Source organism: Callospermophilus lateralis, chromosome 14, assembly GCF_048772815.1.
Source record: "Callospermophilus lateralis isolate mCalLat2 chromosome 14, mCalLat2.hap1, whole genome shotgun sequence".
NCBI classification, from domain to species: Eukaryota; Metazoa; Chordata; class Mammalia; order Rodentia; family Sciuridae; genus Callospermophilus; species Callospermophilus lateralis.
In genome coordinates, this window is record NC_135318.1 from 22,034,631 (window position 1) to 22,052,047 (window position 17,417).

The 17,417-nt window shown below is 43.5% G+C and overlaps 1 protein-coding gene across 1 annotated transcript in view; it reads right to left on the bottom strand.

Annotated features, from left to right (window-relative positions):
• Positions 1–374: 374 nt before the first annotated feature.
• Positions 375–17,417, bottom strand: part of Alk (ALK receptor tyrosine kinase) — a 642,117-nt gene continuing 625,074 nt past the window's right edge. Inside the window, exons 24-29 of the mRNA XM_076832815.2 lie at positions 15,511–15,608; positions 12,703–12,795; positions 10,125–10,226; positions 3,886–4,020; positions 3,182–3,272; positions 375–1,058 (exon numbers count right to left, since the gene is read on the bottom strand). Coding sequence (XP_076688930.1) covers positions 375–1,058; positions 3,182–3,272; positions 3,886–4,020; positions 10,125–10,226; positions 12,703–12,795; positions 15,511–15,608 — 1,203 coding nt within the window. The remainder of the gene's footprint in view (positions 1,059–3,181; positions 3,273–3,885; positions 4,021–10,124; positions 10,227–12,702; positions 12,796–15,510; positions 15,609–17,417) is intronic.

Consider the following 17,417-nt stretch of genomic DNA (forward strand, 5'->3'; position numbering starts at 1 on the left):
GAGGAACATTCATACTTCCACCACGAGACATGTAAGCAGCTGGTTCTGACGACATTGAAGCAGAGCACACACAGGTTAAAAGAAGCATAAGGATTAAGAAGTATACAACCACCATGCGGAAAAACCTTATGCAACCGATAGGGCCTGGTAGTGATCAGTTTTTATATTTTCTTCTTTTGAAAGAATAGGATGAACCCATGCTCAAAACCTTTCTAAAGCATTTTGAGAATACACTTTTTTTTTTTAAATGTGGCACTTCAAAACAAATTGGCACAAAATGAAAGTGACATTTGGTCTCTGATTGGTGATGGAGCCATTACCTCCCCTCCTCCTGTCCCATGGGCTCTCCAGGAGAGAAGGAAGTGGCCCCGGGCTCAGGGCCCAGGGCGGTTTGCCTTGTTCTTGTTTTTCAGAACGCTGTCCTCGTAATGACTAGCTCCGGGGGCAGTGGTGGCCTCTAAAGGTAAGCCCTGCTGCTGGTAGCCGTAGTTGACATTCCCACAAGGGAAGTGACGCAGCCTGAACAGAGGCACCTCCTTCATGGTGGCAGTCAGCGAGGAGGGTTCCAGGAGCAGCGACGCCCCCGCGAGTCTGCCGGGAGCTGCGCCGGCGGGGACAGTACAGCGTCCCCTCTCCTGGGACTCCCTCTTGGCTGGGGGGTGGTTCTTTTTGGTGGGTTTCTCCGTAAACCAGGAGCCATAAGTTGGGTTCCACAAGCTGGTGGGCTTGTTTCTGGACCCCTGGACCTTGTGCAGCTCTGCTGGCGGGTTGGACTGAGAGAACGCCATGTTAACGTGTCCCCCTTCCGCGGCTGGCCCTCTGGGGACGCGCGAGGAGGCCTCGGCAGCGCCGGGTTTCTTCACCGCCTTCCCCGAGGAAGGGGCCGGCAGCGCCGCGGGCGCGGCTGGGGCGCGGTCCTCCCCGCGTTTGGCCGGCTGCGGGGACACCAGGAGAGGGGGCATCCCCTCGGGGTCTTTGGGCCTCATGGGCACTTTCTCCTCCTCTTCCACGAGCGGGCCATATTCTATGGGCAGCGCAGTGTTGATGACATCTGGGTCCTATGGGAGGAGAGAGGGACCCATGAAAACCGAATCGCAGAAAATGTGGAGTCCGGACGGCACCCTAGAAGCCATCTAAACTTTAAGGCCAGGAGACCGTTCAGGATACACTGAGAATATATTAATTCATAAGCCCTGAGAATAGGAACCGAATAAAGCATCGCCCTTGACCTTGAAGGCCTTGGAGGAGCCCACTGGGTGGAATTAGGGGCCGAAGCCAACCCGGGTGCAGGGAAGCCCCGCACTGCCTGGGGCAGGGGAGTGGGACTTTGCCCTTGACCCAAATTATACTGATAAATGCATTTTTAAAAATTGTATTTTTAAACAAATATTCCAGTCTATTATCAATAATTAATATTTCCAACTAAAAAGAAGTCTGTGTTGACCTCAAGTGTGTGTGTGCTGTGGGCAGGGGAGGAGAGGCAGGCTGTGGGCTCCTAGCCTCCTCCAGTTTCTTGCAACTTGAGTAGGTTCTCTTGATGATGATTTTCCCTGGTGTTATCACATCATTCCATGTGCTGATGTCACCATGCAGGGGTTTTTGACTGGTTTGGATGTGAAGGGTCCCTTGTGGGCTCAGGAAGTACTGAAGTGTTATGAGGAAAACCATCTGCAAGAACAACTTTGTGCTAGATCATTTTTACAGCAATAGATTGTAACATAGAAAAGTAAAGCAGTTGCTAGAGATTTAAGGGAAATTCGTGGAAGAAAATGTTAACTCTGGGGAAATCTAATTCATTAATGTTTCATGCAAATGGGGAAAAGTGCCTGTAACTTGAGTTTAACAGAAGAGCACATTGGTTCAGAATTCATCAGTAAGAGTATTCACCAGTATTCATCAGAAAAAAAATAACTGTCCTTTCCATAGCAAGTAATTTAAAATATGCACATGTAAAACTGCCCACTTTTGAGAGGGCTTTTATATATTTTGAAGAAAAATACTCTAGGGAAGGTATCACTATTTAGGTAGATGTATTCCATTTGTGTTACAAAATTGTAAACTGATATGTCATCAAACAAGATTCTTTGACAGAACTCCAGTAACTCCGTCAACGAAGCCCATCTACAGGAAGATGTCAGTTCACCCGCTGAGCTAAAAGGCCTGTGAGCGTGGGATGGTGAGGCTAGAAAGTGACTATAGTTTGGAAAAGGTGTTTTATCTTTTGTCCCAATCAAGGGAATTTAGAGAGGTGGTTGAATTGTTGAATTTTTCTGGAATATTCTCATCAGTATCCTTGTTCTGGCAGAACAAGAGCCAGAAGAAAGAGAATGAAAGCAGAGAACAGGAAAAGAGGAGATAACTTGATGATTATAATCCCCAGGGACAGCTGGTGACAGACACCTGGGAGGCCTAGGTGACTGGGTGTACAAATGGCTGCAGATGTAGGCAAGTCTACACTGTGGACAAGGAGGAAACTGGAATTCTCCTTGGATGAACTGTGTGCTTGATGAGGTGGGAGGCAGGTGTCTGTTAAAGATGAGTGGGGAGAAGGGGAAATTCAGTACGGAATTGGACAACCTCTCCTGGCCTGGCTCCTCCCCTGTGAAATGGGATGTCTTATGTCCCTCGATGAGGACGAAATGAAATACATGAAAAGTGATTTGTGTAGTCCAAATCTACACGAGTACTAGAGATGATGTTAAATTTTCTCCAGATTATTCTGAATTTTCATTCCCTTAATACTTCTAACTTGGACATATGAGTGAGCAATTGTACACTGTGATTTAGTTCACACGTTGTTATTTCTCCAGCCAGGCTATAAACTATTTGAGAGCAGGAGTGTTTCATCCTTCTTTGAAGCTCCAGTTTCACCTAATAAAACATTAGATATCCAGCAGGGACTTAGTTAATATTTGTGAATTGAATTGATTTTCTACTATTACTGTCTGGCACTGTATCACATGCTGGTGAAGAAACTGGAAGTTACTAGGATTTATTGTATGAAATGGGCAAAATGAGACGCCAGTCATTTCATTATAGAGGTGATGAATATTCATTCTCATGATCATCAGTCTTGTTTGATCCTGACTGGTTTGTCTTTCATTTCCTACCTTTGTATTTGCTATCTTTAGGACTTTTCCATATAAAATTATTGCTGGTCAAGGGGAGAACATGTTTTTACCTGGGTACAGTATTCAATCCTCTCCAAAATTATCGCAAAGTTGGGCCTGTCTTCGGGCTGATGTTGCCAGCATTGAGTCATTATCCGGTATCTAAAAGAATAAGCAATTAAAGTCAAGAAGAGCACTTCCAGATGGGGTCAGAACTGGTACCTATCTTTTGAGGGTGGTAATTCATGTAGGACCCAGGTAGGCCGTATGTGCTGCCCCCTGCTGGTGGATTAGGGAATTAGCCTGACGTGAGGTGTTAATATCAAAGCTCATTAACACAGACATCCTGGTGTTTATATCAAATGTTCATTCCTGAATTAAAGCCACTTCAGGGACAGAATATTCTATTTCCTATCTGCCTTGCTGATGGAAGGAGGCGAGGGATGCCAGATAGGAGAGTAGAAAACACAGCGAACAGGAATATTACTAAAGCAGACTCAGGATCTAGGGTGTAGGGGTGAATCTGGGACATGCGTGTCTGAGGAGTGTGGGCCTGGTGAGTCCTCAGCCTCTGGCCAGGATGGCAGTCTTGCCTCTGAGGGGCTGGAAGACTAACCATCTCACTGAAGTTACAGACACATGCCTCTCTTGGGGCATCCTCCATTGAAGGTAGCCACCTGCCCCTCCAGCTTAAGGAAGCATAGGAAGCTTCAGACACTGTTTAAAGGAAAAACTATGCTCAGGGGCTAGTAGAAGTGCCCTAAAAGAGTCATACACAGGCCCAGGGCAGTTCTTAGGTGGGTCCATCCGTCCTCCACTGGTGACGAACTCCAGGACTTCCTGGTTGCTTTTGCTGGGGTATGGCATGTACCCCAGGGAAAAGATCTCCCACAGCAGCACTCCGAAGGACCTGGGCATGGACAGAAGACACGGGGACGGGTGTGGACATGTGTGCGCATGCACACAGGTGCAAAATTTTAATCTCTTTCCCCATTATACCTTTATCTATAATAGAGGAATCTTAAGATAGAAAAATGAAAGGAATGAGAAGTACCACATATGATGCTCTATGGAAAGATAACTGCTGCCAACATGTGACTTTTTATTTTGGTCGAATTTCTGTTTTTGTTTTCTTACCTAATTGCAATTATATTCAATATGTCATTTTGAACCTTGATGCTTTTGCATATTTTGTTTTAGCAAAAACATTTTCCATGCTAATTTTGTGAACAAAAATTTGAAATGACGATAAAGTAGTCCATTGAATAATTGGGGCCTTGATTTGCCTTATCATATTGCTTTAAATTTTCAAAATCCTTTATTAATTAGTTAATTAATTTATTTATGGTGCTGAGGATTGAACCCAGTGCCTCACATGTGCTAGGCAAGTGCTCTACCACTGAGCTACAGCCCCAGCCCACAACTTTCAAGATCTTTAACTCCATGATGAACATCTTTGTGAATTTCCAAAAGGAGGATTTATTTAGGATTAATTCTCTGATTTACTACATTAGAATAATAGTAAAATAAAGAATAATTCTAGTACAAGTACATCACAAAATACAAACATTGAAACATTCTTGATACATAATGTCAATTTGATTGCTAATGCTTCACTATTCACCTGTCAACATTGAACAAGAGTATAGCAAACACTCTCATCAACACTGAATATGCTTGTTAACAATAAGGACTTTTACTGACTTCAAAGCAAAAATGGTGAAATGTCTTAAATTAGTTTATTGACTTGCTAATTAACATGGGGGAATGTCTTCCTAAGTGTTTATAAATCCAGTTCAGTTTTTCTCCCACAAAGTATCTGTTCATGTCTGTTGCCCATTTTTATCTACTGGGGCATATTATTTTGGTATCAATTTTGGTATATAAAAGTGCATTGTAGACATTCTTTTTATGTATCTGAGATGTTAACCTTTTATCAAAAATTCAAATACTTCTCTGAGTTGCTTTCTAACCCTACTTTTTTAGCATACCAAAGATTTTCATTTTTAGGTAGTCCAATCTATTTATAATTTTTTGTAGGATTTCCTTCATTTAATTTATAGTCATACAATCCTTCTTTCACCAAAGATTAGGTAAACACTTGCTGCTCTTGTTGAGTTTGTTCTTTCCTATACTCAAATTAGGTTGAAATTTTAATCTTGACTAATGATACATCTTTTCTAGGCCTAATCATTTCATCTACTTGTCTGCTTCTCACATAGATACCATTCTGTTTACTGTTTGCATATTTTTTTCCCCTCCATCTGGTAAGGCATTTTTCTCTTCTTTCGTTTTTTTTAAAAAGTGTTCAAGTTCTTGGGGCTGGGGTTGTGGCTCAATGGTAGAGCACTTGCCTTGCATGTGTGAGGTACTGGGTTCGATCCTCAGTACTACATACACATAAATAATACTAAAATAAAGAGTAAATAAATAAATAAATTTTTAAAAGTGTTCAAGTTCTTGTCTGTTATTTGTTTTAAACAATTTTTTTTTTTTTTTTTTTTTTGTGGTAGTGCTGAGGATCTGACCTAGGGCCTCATGCAAGCAAGGCAAGCACTCTACCAACTGAGCTATATCCCCAGCCCCCACCCCCACCCCCTCATCCCCTGTTTTAAACAATTTTTGAGATTTTTAAATCATGTTCCAAAATAACCTCCTTTGATATTTTGGTTATAATTTTATTTTAAACCCTGAATTTAACAGTGAGCATTTTGAACAAAGAAAGCCTGTCTTTGTTTTAGTATATTGATGTAGTTTTCTGCTATTAATAAATATCATCATGAAAATTGTAGAAAACTATGCTTATTGTAAGGAACATGAAATGCTTTTATTGTCATCTTGGTAACATTTCAAAGACTTTGGTGAGTTGGATTGGTCAAAGATATTTTCCATATTTTTCGGATGAGTGGGTTGAAGCAGAGATTCCAACTCAACTGCCTTAAGACAGACTGGAGCAGATAATTAGATCTCCAGGATTCTGTTACCTACAAATTTCCTGGCACGTTATATTATCTCTCTCTGGGGGTATTTTTGCACCCAATGCAAAGCAAAGCAGGCAAGATCAAGCAAAACAATGGCAGCAAGGCCTAAATAGTTACAGCTGTATGTTTTCTGCCTGTCAGATAGATTTAAATTGATTGATAAATGGAAGACAATAGATGGAGGTCACTGTATTTTTTTTTTAAAGAATCTAGATCTTATTACTTTACCTTATTCATGTCAGTTTTCCCTTTCTTTTTAAATTAATAAAATAGATATCGGTAAGCCCCACCTGCATCTCTTCTTTCTCCCCTCCATTAACATAAGAATGTATTTTTCCTTTTTGTTTTTCACATTTTTAAACAACACTTGAAGCCATAAGCAAGAGAATCTGTATTATGGGCTTTTTTTTTTTTTTTGCACTGTAAAGTTATACTTGAATATTATCCTATTCCTTTTTGTGACATTCTTTATATTGTTTTTGTGATGTGTCTGTGCCGATACATGCAGGCTTAGCATGTGTTTTACCCTTTCTACACTGCTGAACAGTTTTCCATGATGAAAACAAGCCAGTTTGTTTTTCCATCCCCTGTTTGATGGAGAGTCAGGTTGAAGCCTTTTTTCGACTACGAATAGTGTACAAATGAATATCCTTGCCCAAGTCTATTGGCATCAAATTTTCTTTAAAGTAAATTCTTAAAAGATCAGATGGGTCCTAGGATATGCATGTGTTCAGAACAATTACTAAATCACTCACATTATTCTGCCTCTGGATGGGCTGGGTAGCTTGTGCTCTACCATTGGTGCACGTTGGGATCCTCTGTTAAAAACAGATTGCTGACCCCACCCCTAAAGTTTCTGTTTCATTAGGCTTGAAGTGGGGGCTGTGGATTTTCATTTTTAATGAGTTTCCAGGTAATGCTGATGCCCATAAACCATGGTCCCCACTTTGAGATTCCCTGGGTTAAGTTAAGGCAAATCTGATTTGGAAAGAACAAAGGCTCTTGTTTACATTATTGAACATGGGCACTGCCATTGTGGGTTCTACCATCTTGTACCATCATCTCAACGTAAGCCTTTCAGAATGGGGACTATTCATGCATTGTTTTCTTGTGTTTCCTGTGTTATTAAGCTATTCTATGCCATTGGATTCCATGTCTTTGATCTCTGTTTTATTATATATATTTTTTGGAAGCATGAAGAATCTTATTGGTCTGAAATTTCATGACAATGTGCTCTTGTGTGGCTCTTTTTATCCATGGTGCTTGGCACTTGGTGGATGCTTTCATTCTGCAGATTCATGTTCTATTCTAGAAAATCTTGTCTTATGTCTTTGATGTTTTTGTTCTCTTTACTTCCTCTGTTCCTTGTTTCTGGGACTCCTATTTTGTTAGCTTTTGGGATCTATTGGTCTAATCCTCTTAATTCTCTTTCCTATGGATTCCATCTCTTTATAGTAGTTTTATTTTCCAGAGGACTTATTTAACTCTTTATTCCAACCCTCCTATTTATTTTACATTTCTTTCAGAATATTTTAAAAGTAAACTTATTTTTTAGAACAGTTCAAAATTGTGAAGAAATTGTGACTATACCCCACACTTTATTTCCCACTATTTTTAGTATCACATTAGTATGGTACATTTGTTACAATTAATGAACCAATATTAAGACATTATTAACTAAAACCCACAGTTGATTCAGATTTCTTTAGGTTTTTTTTTTTCTTTAACTGAGTTTCCTTTTTCTATTTCTGAATCCCATTAGGAATAGCATGTTACATTTAGTTGTCAAATTTCCTTAGGGTCCTCTTGACTGTTGACAACATCTCAGACTCTCCTTGTTTTTGATGATGTTGAAGGCTTGAGGGAACTGGTCAGGAATTTTGTGAAATATTCCCCAACTGGGTTTGTCTGTTTTCATCCTTATTAGATGGGAATTGTGAGTTTGGGAGGAGGATCACAGGGATAAAGTGCCATTTGCATTACATCATCTCAAGGGTATGTGTTCTCAGCCTGACATATTGCTGTTGCTGTTGACCTTGATCATCTGGCTGAGGTCACATTTGTCTGGTTTCTTCACTGTAAAGTATCTCTTCCCCTTCTCACCCCTGTGATCTTTGGAAGGACATTGATATCAGTGGCCACACATGTTTTTAAGGAATTATTCTCCATCCCCTTAAGAATTCCTATCATCATATTTTATTTCCAAGAGCTATTTGTTCTGCTAAAAATATTGCTTTAAACAACTTTCTGCCCTTCACTTATGGTTGCAATAGTTTTTTTTTTTCCTTATCTTTCTGAGGATATTATAGTTTAAAATAAGTTTTCCTAAGTTTTCTACATTTTCTTCCTCCAAGTTCCCTCTCTTGTTTTCTTCAGATTATAATCTTTTTCTCAAATATTTGTTGATTCTTGTCTGCCTATTTTTGTTTTAAGGCTGAACATTAAAAGCTGGTGCAAGGCTCTGGGAGGGGCCCTTGGCACCTGTGGTTTCACCAGATGTGTTCCTTTCCTGTGGCTGCTGTAGGAAATTACCACGGGCTTGTTGGCTTAAAACAACCTAAGGTTGTTCTCTCAACAGTTCTGAAGGCTGGACATGTGAAAGCAGTTTCTCTGGGCTCAAATCCACAAGTCAGCAGGACTGTGCTCCCTCCCGAGTCTCAGAGGGAGAATCTGTTCCTCCTTCCAGCTTCAGGTGGCACTGGAACCCCTGACTTGTCACATTGTTCCAGTCTCTGCCACTGTGGTCATACTGCCTCCTACTATTTGTCTCTGTGTGAAATTTTCCATCCCCCTCTTATAAAAAAAAAAACTTGTGATGACATTTAATCCCCCCCGCCCCCTGCCCAGTTAATCAAGGAAAACTAGCCCACTTCAGATTCCCAACTTAATTCTCTCTGGGAAGGCTCTTTTGCTAATAGGCTAACAACTGCAGGCTTCTGGGTTAGGACCTCCGGCCTTTGGGTGGCCATTATACAGCCTGCTACACGGGTGACCCCCCTTGCCAGTATCTGTGGTTTTCTCTTCATCACTCAGTGCCTCCAGGGATTCTCTGATCTCCTGCCTGGCTGCCAGTGTTCTTGGTACTGAGGGGACCAAGGGGGCAAATACCCTTAAGACTTAAAGAAATATTCCCTGTGAGCAGTAGAGTACCTCACCCATGGTGAGGTCTATGTCCGCAAGACCAGAGGGACTTCATTTGAATCTCTGGGAGAGAGAGCCCCACTCTTGATGGCAGAAGGAGCATCAACGCTCTTTAGTGATGAGAGGATGGGCCAGAGGACTTAGATACTTCTTCATCAGACCTTGAACTAATTTTCCTGTAGCTCTTTTTCAGTTCTTGGGCCTGTCTGGGGCTCTCGGGCCGAGTGCACAGCCTGCTCTGGACCTGAACTGTTGGTTGAGATGTCCATTTTTGTTCTCCTCAGTAAGGGGCCACTTCTCCATGAGCTTTCCAGTGTTCCAAATTTCGTCTTTGTGGTCTTCTTTGTCCTTGTGGAGTTTAATGCAATTCAAAAGACTCCCTTTAAGTGAGTGTGTGTGTGTGTGAATGTGCATGCTTTCGGAGGGAGCTTAGGTTAAATCTTCTATTTAAAATGACTCGGGGAGGGGGGCTGTGGCTGTGGCTTAGCATGTGTGAGGCATTGGGTTTGATTCTCAGCACCACAAATAAATAAACAAAATAAAGGTATATCTAACAACTAAAAAATAAAATTAAAAAAATCAAAAATAAAATAAAATGACATGAGGTTCCCAACATGTGGTCACCCAGCCAGCAAAGTCAGCATCAATGGGGAACTTGTTAGAAAGGCAAGTTCTCAATCGGACACAAGATCGTCTGATCATTAACTCTTGGGGTGGGGTCTTTAGAAGCTTTCCTGATGATGCTGGTGTCTGCCAACGCTGGAGTACCACTGTGATGAATAGAGCAAATATTTCCTTCTTGGGGTCTCCCCAAGGAGAGTGTGGATCATTTAGTCCAAGAGCAGCACTAAGGTCACAGTGATACCTGGAGGAGGGGAGCAGCAAGACTCACCACGTGTCTGTTTTAGAAGTAAATATTCCTTCCATGAAGGCCTCTGGGGGCATCCATTTAACCGGTAGCATGGCACACCCTCCCTTTCGATAGTAGCTGGCCCTGTGGGGAAGAAGAGGAAACTGAGGGTGGTTCTGGAGGTGGCACTGCACAGAAGCCCTGCTAGGAAACATGAGAAAGTGTCAACAACTTTGTCTACCCATTAAAGGACTGAAATTAACGAGAGGTCCTTGGTGGATCAGGAGAAGAGCAGAGGAACACAGATCATTTGGTTAAGAACTCTGGTGTCATTTAATGGCTCACTAGAGGCCCAAAAGAAAAGATCTATGCAATGACTAAGATCCCTGCTAGCAGATGCTTAGATTTCCCTGTTGGGTTTTGTTTATTATAACTCAAAATGAATAACATTACTCCTACCTTACCAGGACAGTGTGTTTTGATGACCTGCAGTAACACAAGATGCTAAATGGGAGAACTGAGGGCAGAGCTGGGTCTTATTCATTCGGCTCCTCCTTGGCACACAGAGAGAGCATTTAGTTCAACATGGGCTCTCAACCAGTAACCTAGAAGGCTGCCAGGGGGAGGCCTCCCACGGATACACCCAGACGGGAGAACACGGGACTAGGCATGGAACTGGCTTAAAAGGTAGATGAATTCATTTATTCATGTTCACCAGGAATGCCACTAATGCAACTCACTGATAAAACCAAATCAATGGACTCATTCTGCCTTTTAAGCCATATTCTCTGTCTGGGTGTGTTCTGGGAGGTAGCCTGCCCACATTAATTGATTACTTCAATCAGTATGTATTGAGAACTTGGTTTCAGGTCACTCTGTCATGTGCTGAGGACATAAGTCACAGCTCTCTCCCAAGGATATATTTCAGTGGAAGGAACCGAACAACACACAGAGTAAGGTGGATAGGGACAGTCTTCAGGGACACAAGTGAAGCATTGATTTGCTCTGTATGAGACAGGGAAAGCTTCAGAGAGAGGCACTGATGGAACGCTCTCAGGCCATACCTGACCCATGAACTCGGTGGGCACCCAGGGAACTGTGGCATGTCGGTGGGCGAGCAGAAGCTAGTGAAGCTGGACGAAGAGCACTTACAGTTTGGATTTCCCCAGAGTTTTTGTGTTTGGGCACCAGCCTGTAGTGCTAGTAAGAGGCCGGGGGACCTTTAGGCAGTGGGGCCTGCTGGGAAGAAGTTAGGTCCCTGGAGACATGTCCTTGAAGGAGATATTGGGACCCCAGCCCCTTTTCTCTCTCTTTGCTTTCAGCTGCCATGAGGTGGGCAAGTGTCTTCCACCAGGAGTTCCTGCCATCATGTACTGTGTCACCACTGACCCAAAGCTACAGGGCGCCAAGTGACCATGGACTGAAATCTCTGAAACCATGAGCCAAAATAAATCCTTTCTTTTTTTATAAGTTGATTTATCTCGGATATTTGTCACAGTGACAGAAAGCTGACTAACAGTGGGGGGCTGTCAGAGCAAAGACCCTAGTAAGGAAGGAAGAGCTGGGTGACAAGCCGCAGTGTTTGCGTTTTAAACTGGAGGCCACCCTGGGTGTTCTGAGAAAGCAGGGGAAGGAGTGCTGAGACTGGGTATGGAAGGTAAAGTGGAACACTGGAAAATTGCATAATGATAGCGGTCGACAGCTGTGAGTGGTCCTTACTGACTCAGCCCCACCATGTGCTGCTCCCTGGGTTCCCAAGATGGCAGTGGTATCCTCTCTCACCGGAGATTGTTACCAGTTCTGGCTGAGGCCCTTAGGAATGTTCAGGGCATCTCGATTATTCTCCAAAGAGCTAAAGCTCTATGCGACCATCTCCTTGCTCTACCCCGAGGGTTAATGAAAGGGTTGATTAGTGACCATGCAGAGGAGCAACTCAACTCATGTAGTCAGTCATTGTTGTAAATAATTAGAAAAAGAAGAAACAGGGAATAGAAGAATGAAAGTGCAATTATTATTTTTTAAAATTAAAAAATTATATAGATACACACACACACACACACACACACACACACACACACACACATATATATATATACTTTCTTTTAAGGTAGCCTTGAGAAGGACCAGGGAAGATGCAATGAAGCTAAGCTAAGTGCCCATGGTTTAAACCACACCCCGTCTCTAGGTGTCCCACCAGCCCTGGGTGCTCATGCCCAGGTGATGGAATCTATGGCGTCCCTTAGATCTTGACCATGAAGGGGAGAGGATGAATAAGTTACAAGGCTACTTATTGAATAAGTTCCAACGTTACTTTGAAGCTCTCCCCATCTTCAGTATCCAGGTTATTCCATGTCTCAGAACATGGCAGGATTAAGAGTTGGAACCAGAAGGACAACCCAATTAAAAACCTGGTGTCAATTCCTGCAGGTGGCTGTGTCCTAGAATTAGACCTCAGGCATGGCACTCATTAAGGTTTTGTATCCTGAAAGGAACTCATGGAAACGTCATGCAGGAAGGTGGCGAGGCATCAGCTGACGGAAGGTATGAGCAGCCGCAGGCCAGTCCTCAGGGCCGCGGTGGTGGAGACAGGCTTCGCTGGGGGCTGGTGGTCTTCACTCACCTGTAGATGTCTCGGGCCATTCCAAAGTCCCCGATCTTCGCTATCCTTCCACTGCCAGGACAGGTCAGGAGGCAGTTCCTGGCAGCAATGTCCCTGGGAAGAAAACAATGTCCCCAATTTTATCCAGTGAAGATATGTGTATAGTAGCCATGTCTAGGGCCTTCACCTCCAATCTGGAGTTCCGACAGTTCCCTCCTCTGTCCTACGCTTCATTTGGTATCTTAGACTTCAGTGTGAAAGAAACAGCTGTTGCCAATTTCAGGCCTCAAAACTAACAGGGAAATGGGAAGAGAATAGGGGAAACAATTGAAAATGCTTAATGGGACAACAATAATGAAAATAACTGTGATAACAGTAGCAATTTATGGGCCTCTTACTATGTGATAAGCATGTTTTAGGTCCTTCACGTCTAATTCTTACAACCCTGAAAGACACAGGGTGCTATTATTATCTTCATTTTATTAAAAATTTGAGCCCAAAGGCAGTGATACATGGGCATAAGAAATGCATTTTGACCTGAAGCTGTTGTTAGGTACAGACCATGGGTTGGTTTTTGCCAGTTGTTTGAAGGAAAGTTCTGGCACAGCATGACTTCCATGATATCTGATTCAAGTAGGTTACAATATACCCCGATATTTCTAGTTTCAAAAGAAGTAGCCACGGTTTCGCCTCCAGGCTTTGCTAAGCTGCCTGGCTGGAGCATCACCTCTTTCAGGTCACAAGGCTGGCTTCTTTGTCATCTGGCTCCCCGTGGCCCCCTTTCCTGCAGTATGCCTCTGAGGCAGGATCAGAAGCCTTGCGAGACTGTCCACTTCAAATCTCCCACTGCATACCCAGTGACCAGCACGTGGGCATCAAAGCTGCAGCCAGAAGTCTGGAAAGGGTCCCTAATAATTTTTAAGTTCTATGCAGAAAACACAAGAAGTACCTTAGGCAGCACAGATGAGTTTTATATTTTCAGTTGACTTCATGAGTGTTCTGAACCTTGGTTGAGAAAGAACTTGGAAAGTAAACAACTGGCTGTTAAGATGTATTAAAAACATATGACCCAGATCATGGATCATGGCTTAGGATCCAGAGTAACGGCAGGGTGGGGAAATGAATGTTATTAATGCCGCTGACCTGATCCCTAAGGTTTAAGTTGAAATTTGAGGAGCCTTGGTTCATAAAATGACCCAATAAAATCACAAAAGCATAACAGGAATGACATCAAAAAAGAAAAAAAAAAAAACTATTGTATATAGAGCCATCAATTCTAAAGAGAAATAGAGCAAACTGGACTAGAAATGGTCTGTATGGCTCCAGAAGGGTTTTTGCACTGATGCATATGGAATGGTTACTTAAAAAGTGATCTTGAACTTGATAAAGTATTGTAATATTATAGAAGACACCAAGAATTGGTAGAGTGACACACCGTTCTTGAAATTGCTGTATGCCATGGCCAAAGAAAACAGATTTAATGAAACCAAAAAGGGGAGCCAGTGGCTGTAGTGAAGGGGTTCCTCTGAATTCAGAGGTGTACACGTATGGAGGTGCATACACTGAGCTCCACAGAGACAGTGCTGGAGCAAGTTAGAGCTCAGCGGGCAGCTGTGTCCCACTGACCAAAACAAAACAGGTCACCGTGGGCATAGGACATCCTAAGGAACCAAGAGGCAAAATGTCATCAGACACATTCTTTGTGCAAACTTGCAGGGAGGAGCACAAGAAGAAACTCCCAGATGCAGCAGTTAGAGTCTTAGAATTTCTATGAAGTGCTCAGAGAGCCGAAAGACCTTGTCTGCTTAAGAGAAAGAGAAATTCGAAAACATGGCAAAGGCGGACAAGGACCGTTATGAAAGAGAAATGAAACCCTCAGTATCTCCTGCAGGGGAATCCACAAAGGAGACCAAGGATGCTAAGGCCCTGAGAGACCTCCACTGGCCCTATTCCTGTCCTGTTCTGAGTATTGCCCCCAAATCGAAGGATTTGGTAACATTGCAAAGAAGCTGAGAGAGAGGAGAACTAGGGCTGCTGCTGAGGAAGCCTCCAAGAAGACTGAGAAGCTGAAGGGAAAGTATGGGAGGACAGTGGTGCCCACTGGGCTACAGGAGGGCCCAGGGAAGCAAGAGAGGGGGTGCCGGGGCTGAGGGAAGCAAGTGAGAGGTAAGAGGAGGAAATGAAAAGGAGGAGGAAGAGGAGGAAGAAGAAGAGGATGGGAATAAGTTGGTTCTGTTGCAGGGTTTTTCCTTGTCCATAGAGCATTTAACCCCTTTTAAAGAAAAAACTGAAATGTCAATCAGTGTAAGATTTGTTTTTAAAGTGTACAGTGCTTTTTTTTTTTTTTTTTTGGTTTCGTTAACACCCTACCAAATATATCTCTAGATAGAAACAAAACAAAACAAAACAAACCCCCCCCCCCCAAAAAAAAAAAAAAACCCAAAACCAACCAACCAACCAACCTGAGGTCCTTGCTTTAGCGTTATCTGTTGTCATATGTGAAAATGTGAACTCCTTTTACTTCCCCTAAGGAGCCCAGTTTTCTACATGGGGCAACCATAGGTGATCTAGGACTTGAACATTCACGATGCAGGCAGGAGTCCCCTCAGGAGGCGCAGAATTGCCTACAGGTCAGGGGGCGTGCACCATGCCCATTTCATACGCGGGCAGGTTAGGCCCTGAGCCAGTTGCTCTCTCAGTACAAACAGCCGAACTGTCCAGACAGCTCTGGAGAGAGGCCGCTTCTTCCACTCTGAAGAGAGAGACCTGGCCGTGGAGAGCGTGGGGAAGTGTGCCAAGGTGGCAGGAAGAGCGAGGCGTCTGACTCACCGGTGGATGAAGTGGTTTTCCTCTAGATACTGACAGCCACAGGCAATGTCCCGAGCTACATGCAGAAGGTCCAGCATGGCCAGGGAGGAGGGCTGATTCTGTGAGGAGACAGAAGTGATCCACTGATGGACCTCTTGGGGGACAGAGAAGATGGAAACTGGCTTCTGCTTGCCAGGAGGCTGGCTGCAGACGGACTGCTCCACAGGGGCCTCTGTCCTGGCCACACACTAGAAATCAGCTGGAAGCTCTTTAAAAACACAGAGGGCTGGCCCCAACCAGCCCAGGCTCCCACCTCTGTGTGTGTGTGTGGGGGCTCAGCTCAGTCCGTGTGCAAGCTCCCCAGGTGATTCTAACCTGGTGATCATAGGTGATCAGCCTCGGATGCTCAGGCTGCAGGACCCCGGTGTGTGGCCCCTGTCCGTTCCTTTTTACCTTATTCTGCACATCCTATCTCAAGCCTTAGAAACATTTGAGTACCCCAAGTTTATAAACAAGCCTGTGGGGAAACCGAGCAGGGGAATAACATTTTATTCCCCTGGAATAAATGCTCTATCTAAATGTCTCAAAATATTTTTTAAAACTTCAAGAAGATCTAGACCTAAAGTGATTCTGAAAAGAAAAGCTTTTAGAAAAGGCTGGGAAATTGATTGTGATGATGATTATTATTGGTATCAGGAATTGAACCCAGGGGCTCTTTACTAATAATCCACATCCTCAGTCCTTTTTATTTTCTATTTTGAGATAAACACTCGCTAAGTTGTTGAGTCTGGCTTTGAACTTGGGATCCTCCTTCCTCAACCTCCTGAGCTGCTGGGATTACAAGTGCGCCTCCGTGCCTGGCTAAGGGTGGCCAATTAAGGGCCACTTCAGGCTGCTCTGTACAAAATCTTTTTCATGCAAGAAGAAACAGCACATGCCTTGGGACATGTCCCTTTTGACCCCTTAGCCCCCACTTGAGGGATGTGAAGACTTTTCTGATAGTGACATCTGTCTTAGTCTCTCTCTCTCTTTTTTAGTTATTGATAGACCTTTATTTTATTTATTTATATGTGGTGCTGAGAATTGAACCCAGGGCCTCACACATGCCAGGCAAGTACATTACCACTGAGTCCCACCCCAGCCCCTGTCTTGACCTCTTTTAATGCCCCAACCCCCAGGACCTGCAGCAGCACACTGTTGTGCAGGATCCAGTCTACTTCACCTATTATCCTGTGCTTATTTTACCATGTCCCCAAGTAGGATGCTTTGAGGGTTGTGAGACAAGATTCCCATCCCACGTTGCTGGGTGTATTCCAGGTGCTCAGTGAGTATTGGTGGCCAGTTGGTTGGTTATGGTTCTGTGGACTAGGATTTGCCCAGAGGCTGTGTTTCAATGTTCTATGCAAGAAGCGTAGGTGGGCCATCAAATCAAATCCCTGGTGTGTCTGCCAAAGGTCCATGTGGTAAAGCCTTGGTCAACAGGGTGTGGTATTGGAAACAGAGTGGGCCTAGAGGGATGTCCTTAGGTCACTAAGTGTGCCCCTGAAGAGGGTTGTGGAATCCAATCCCCAGTCTATTTCTGTTTCCTGGCTCAGGATATAAGTGGTTTGCTCTACCATGCACTTCCATGATGCCTGTCTCAGAGACCCAAAGCAATCGGACCACCCGACCTTGGACTAGAACCTCCAGAACCATGATCCAAAAATGACCATTTTCTCTATGTAAGTTAATTGCCTTAGGTGTTTCATTATAGTAACAGGAAGCTGACTAATATGCCCTTTTAGCCCTGTGTTGGATTGTTTCAGCCCCAGAGAGGTAGAAGCTGGTGACTCTGGGTCATATGGGCAAACTCCCTTCAGGAAATTTCTGCTCGTAGTTCTATTTTGTTCCTCCTAAGAAACTCAGAGGCCTTTTACCTTTGGCTTCAT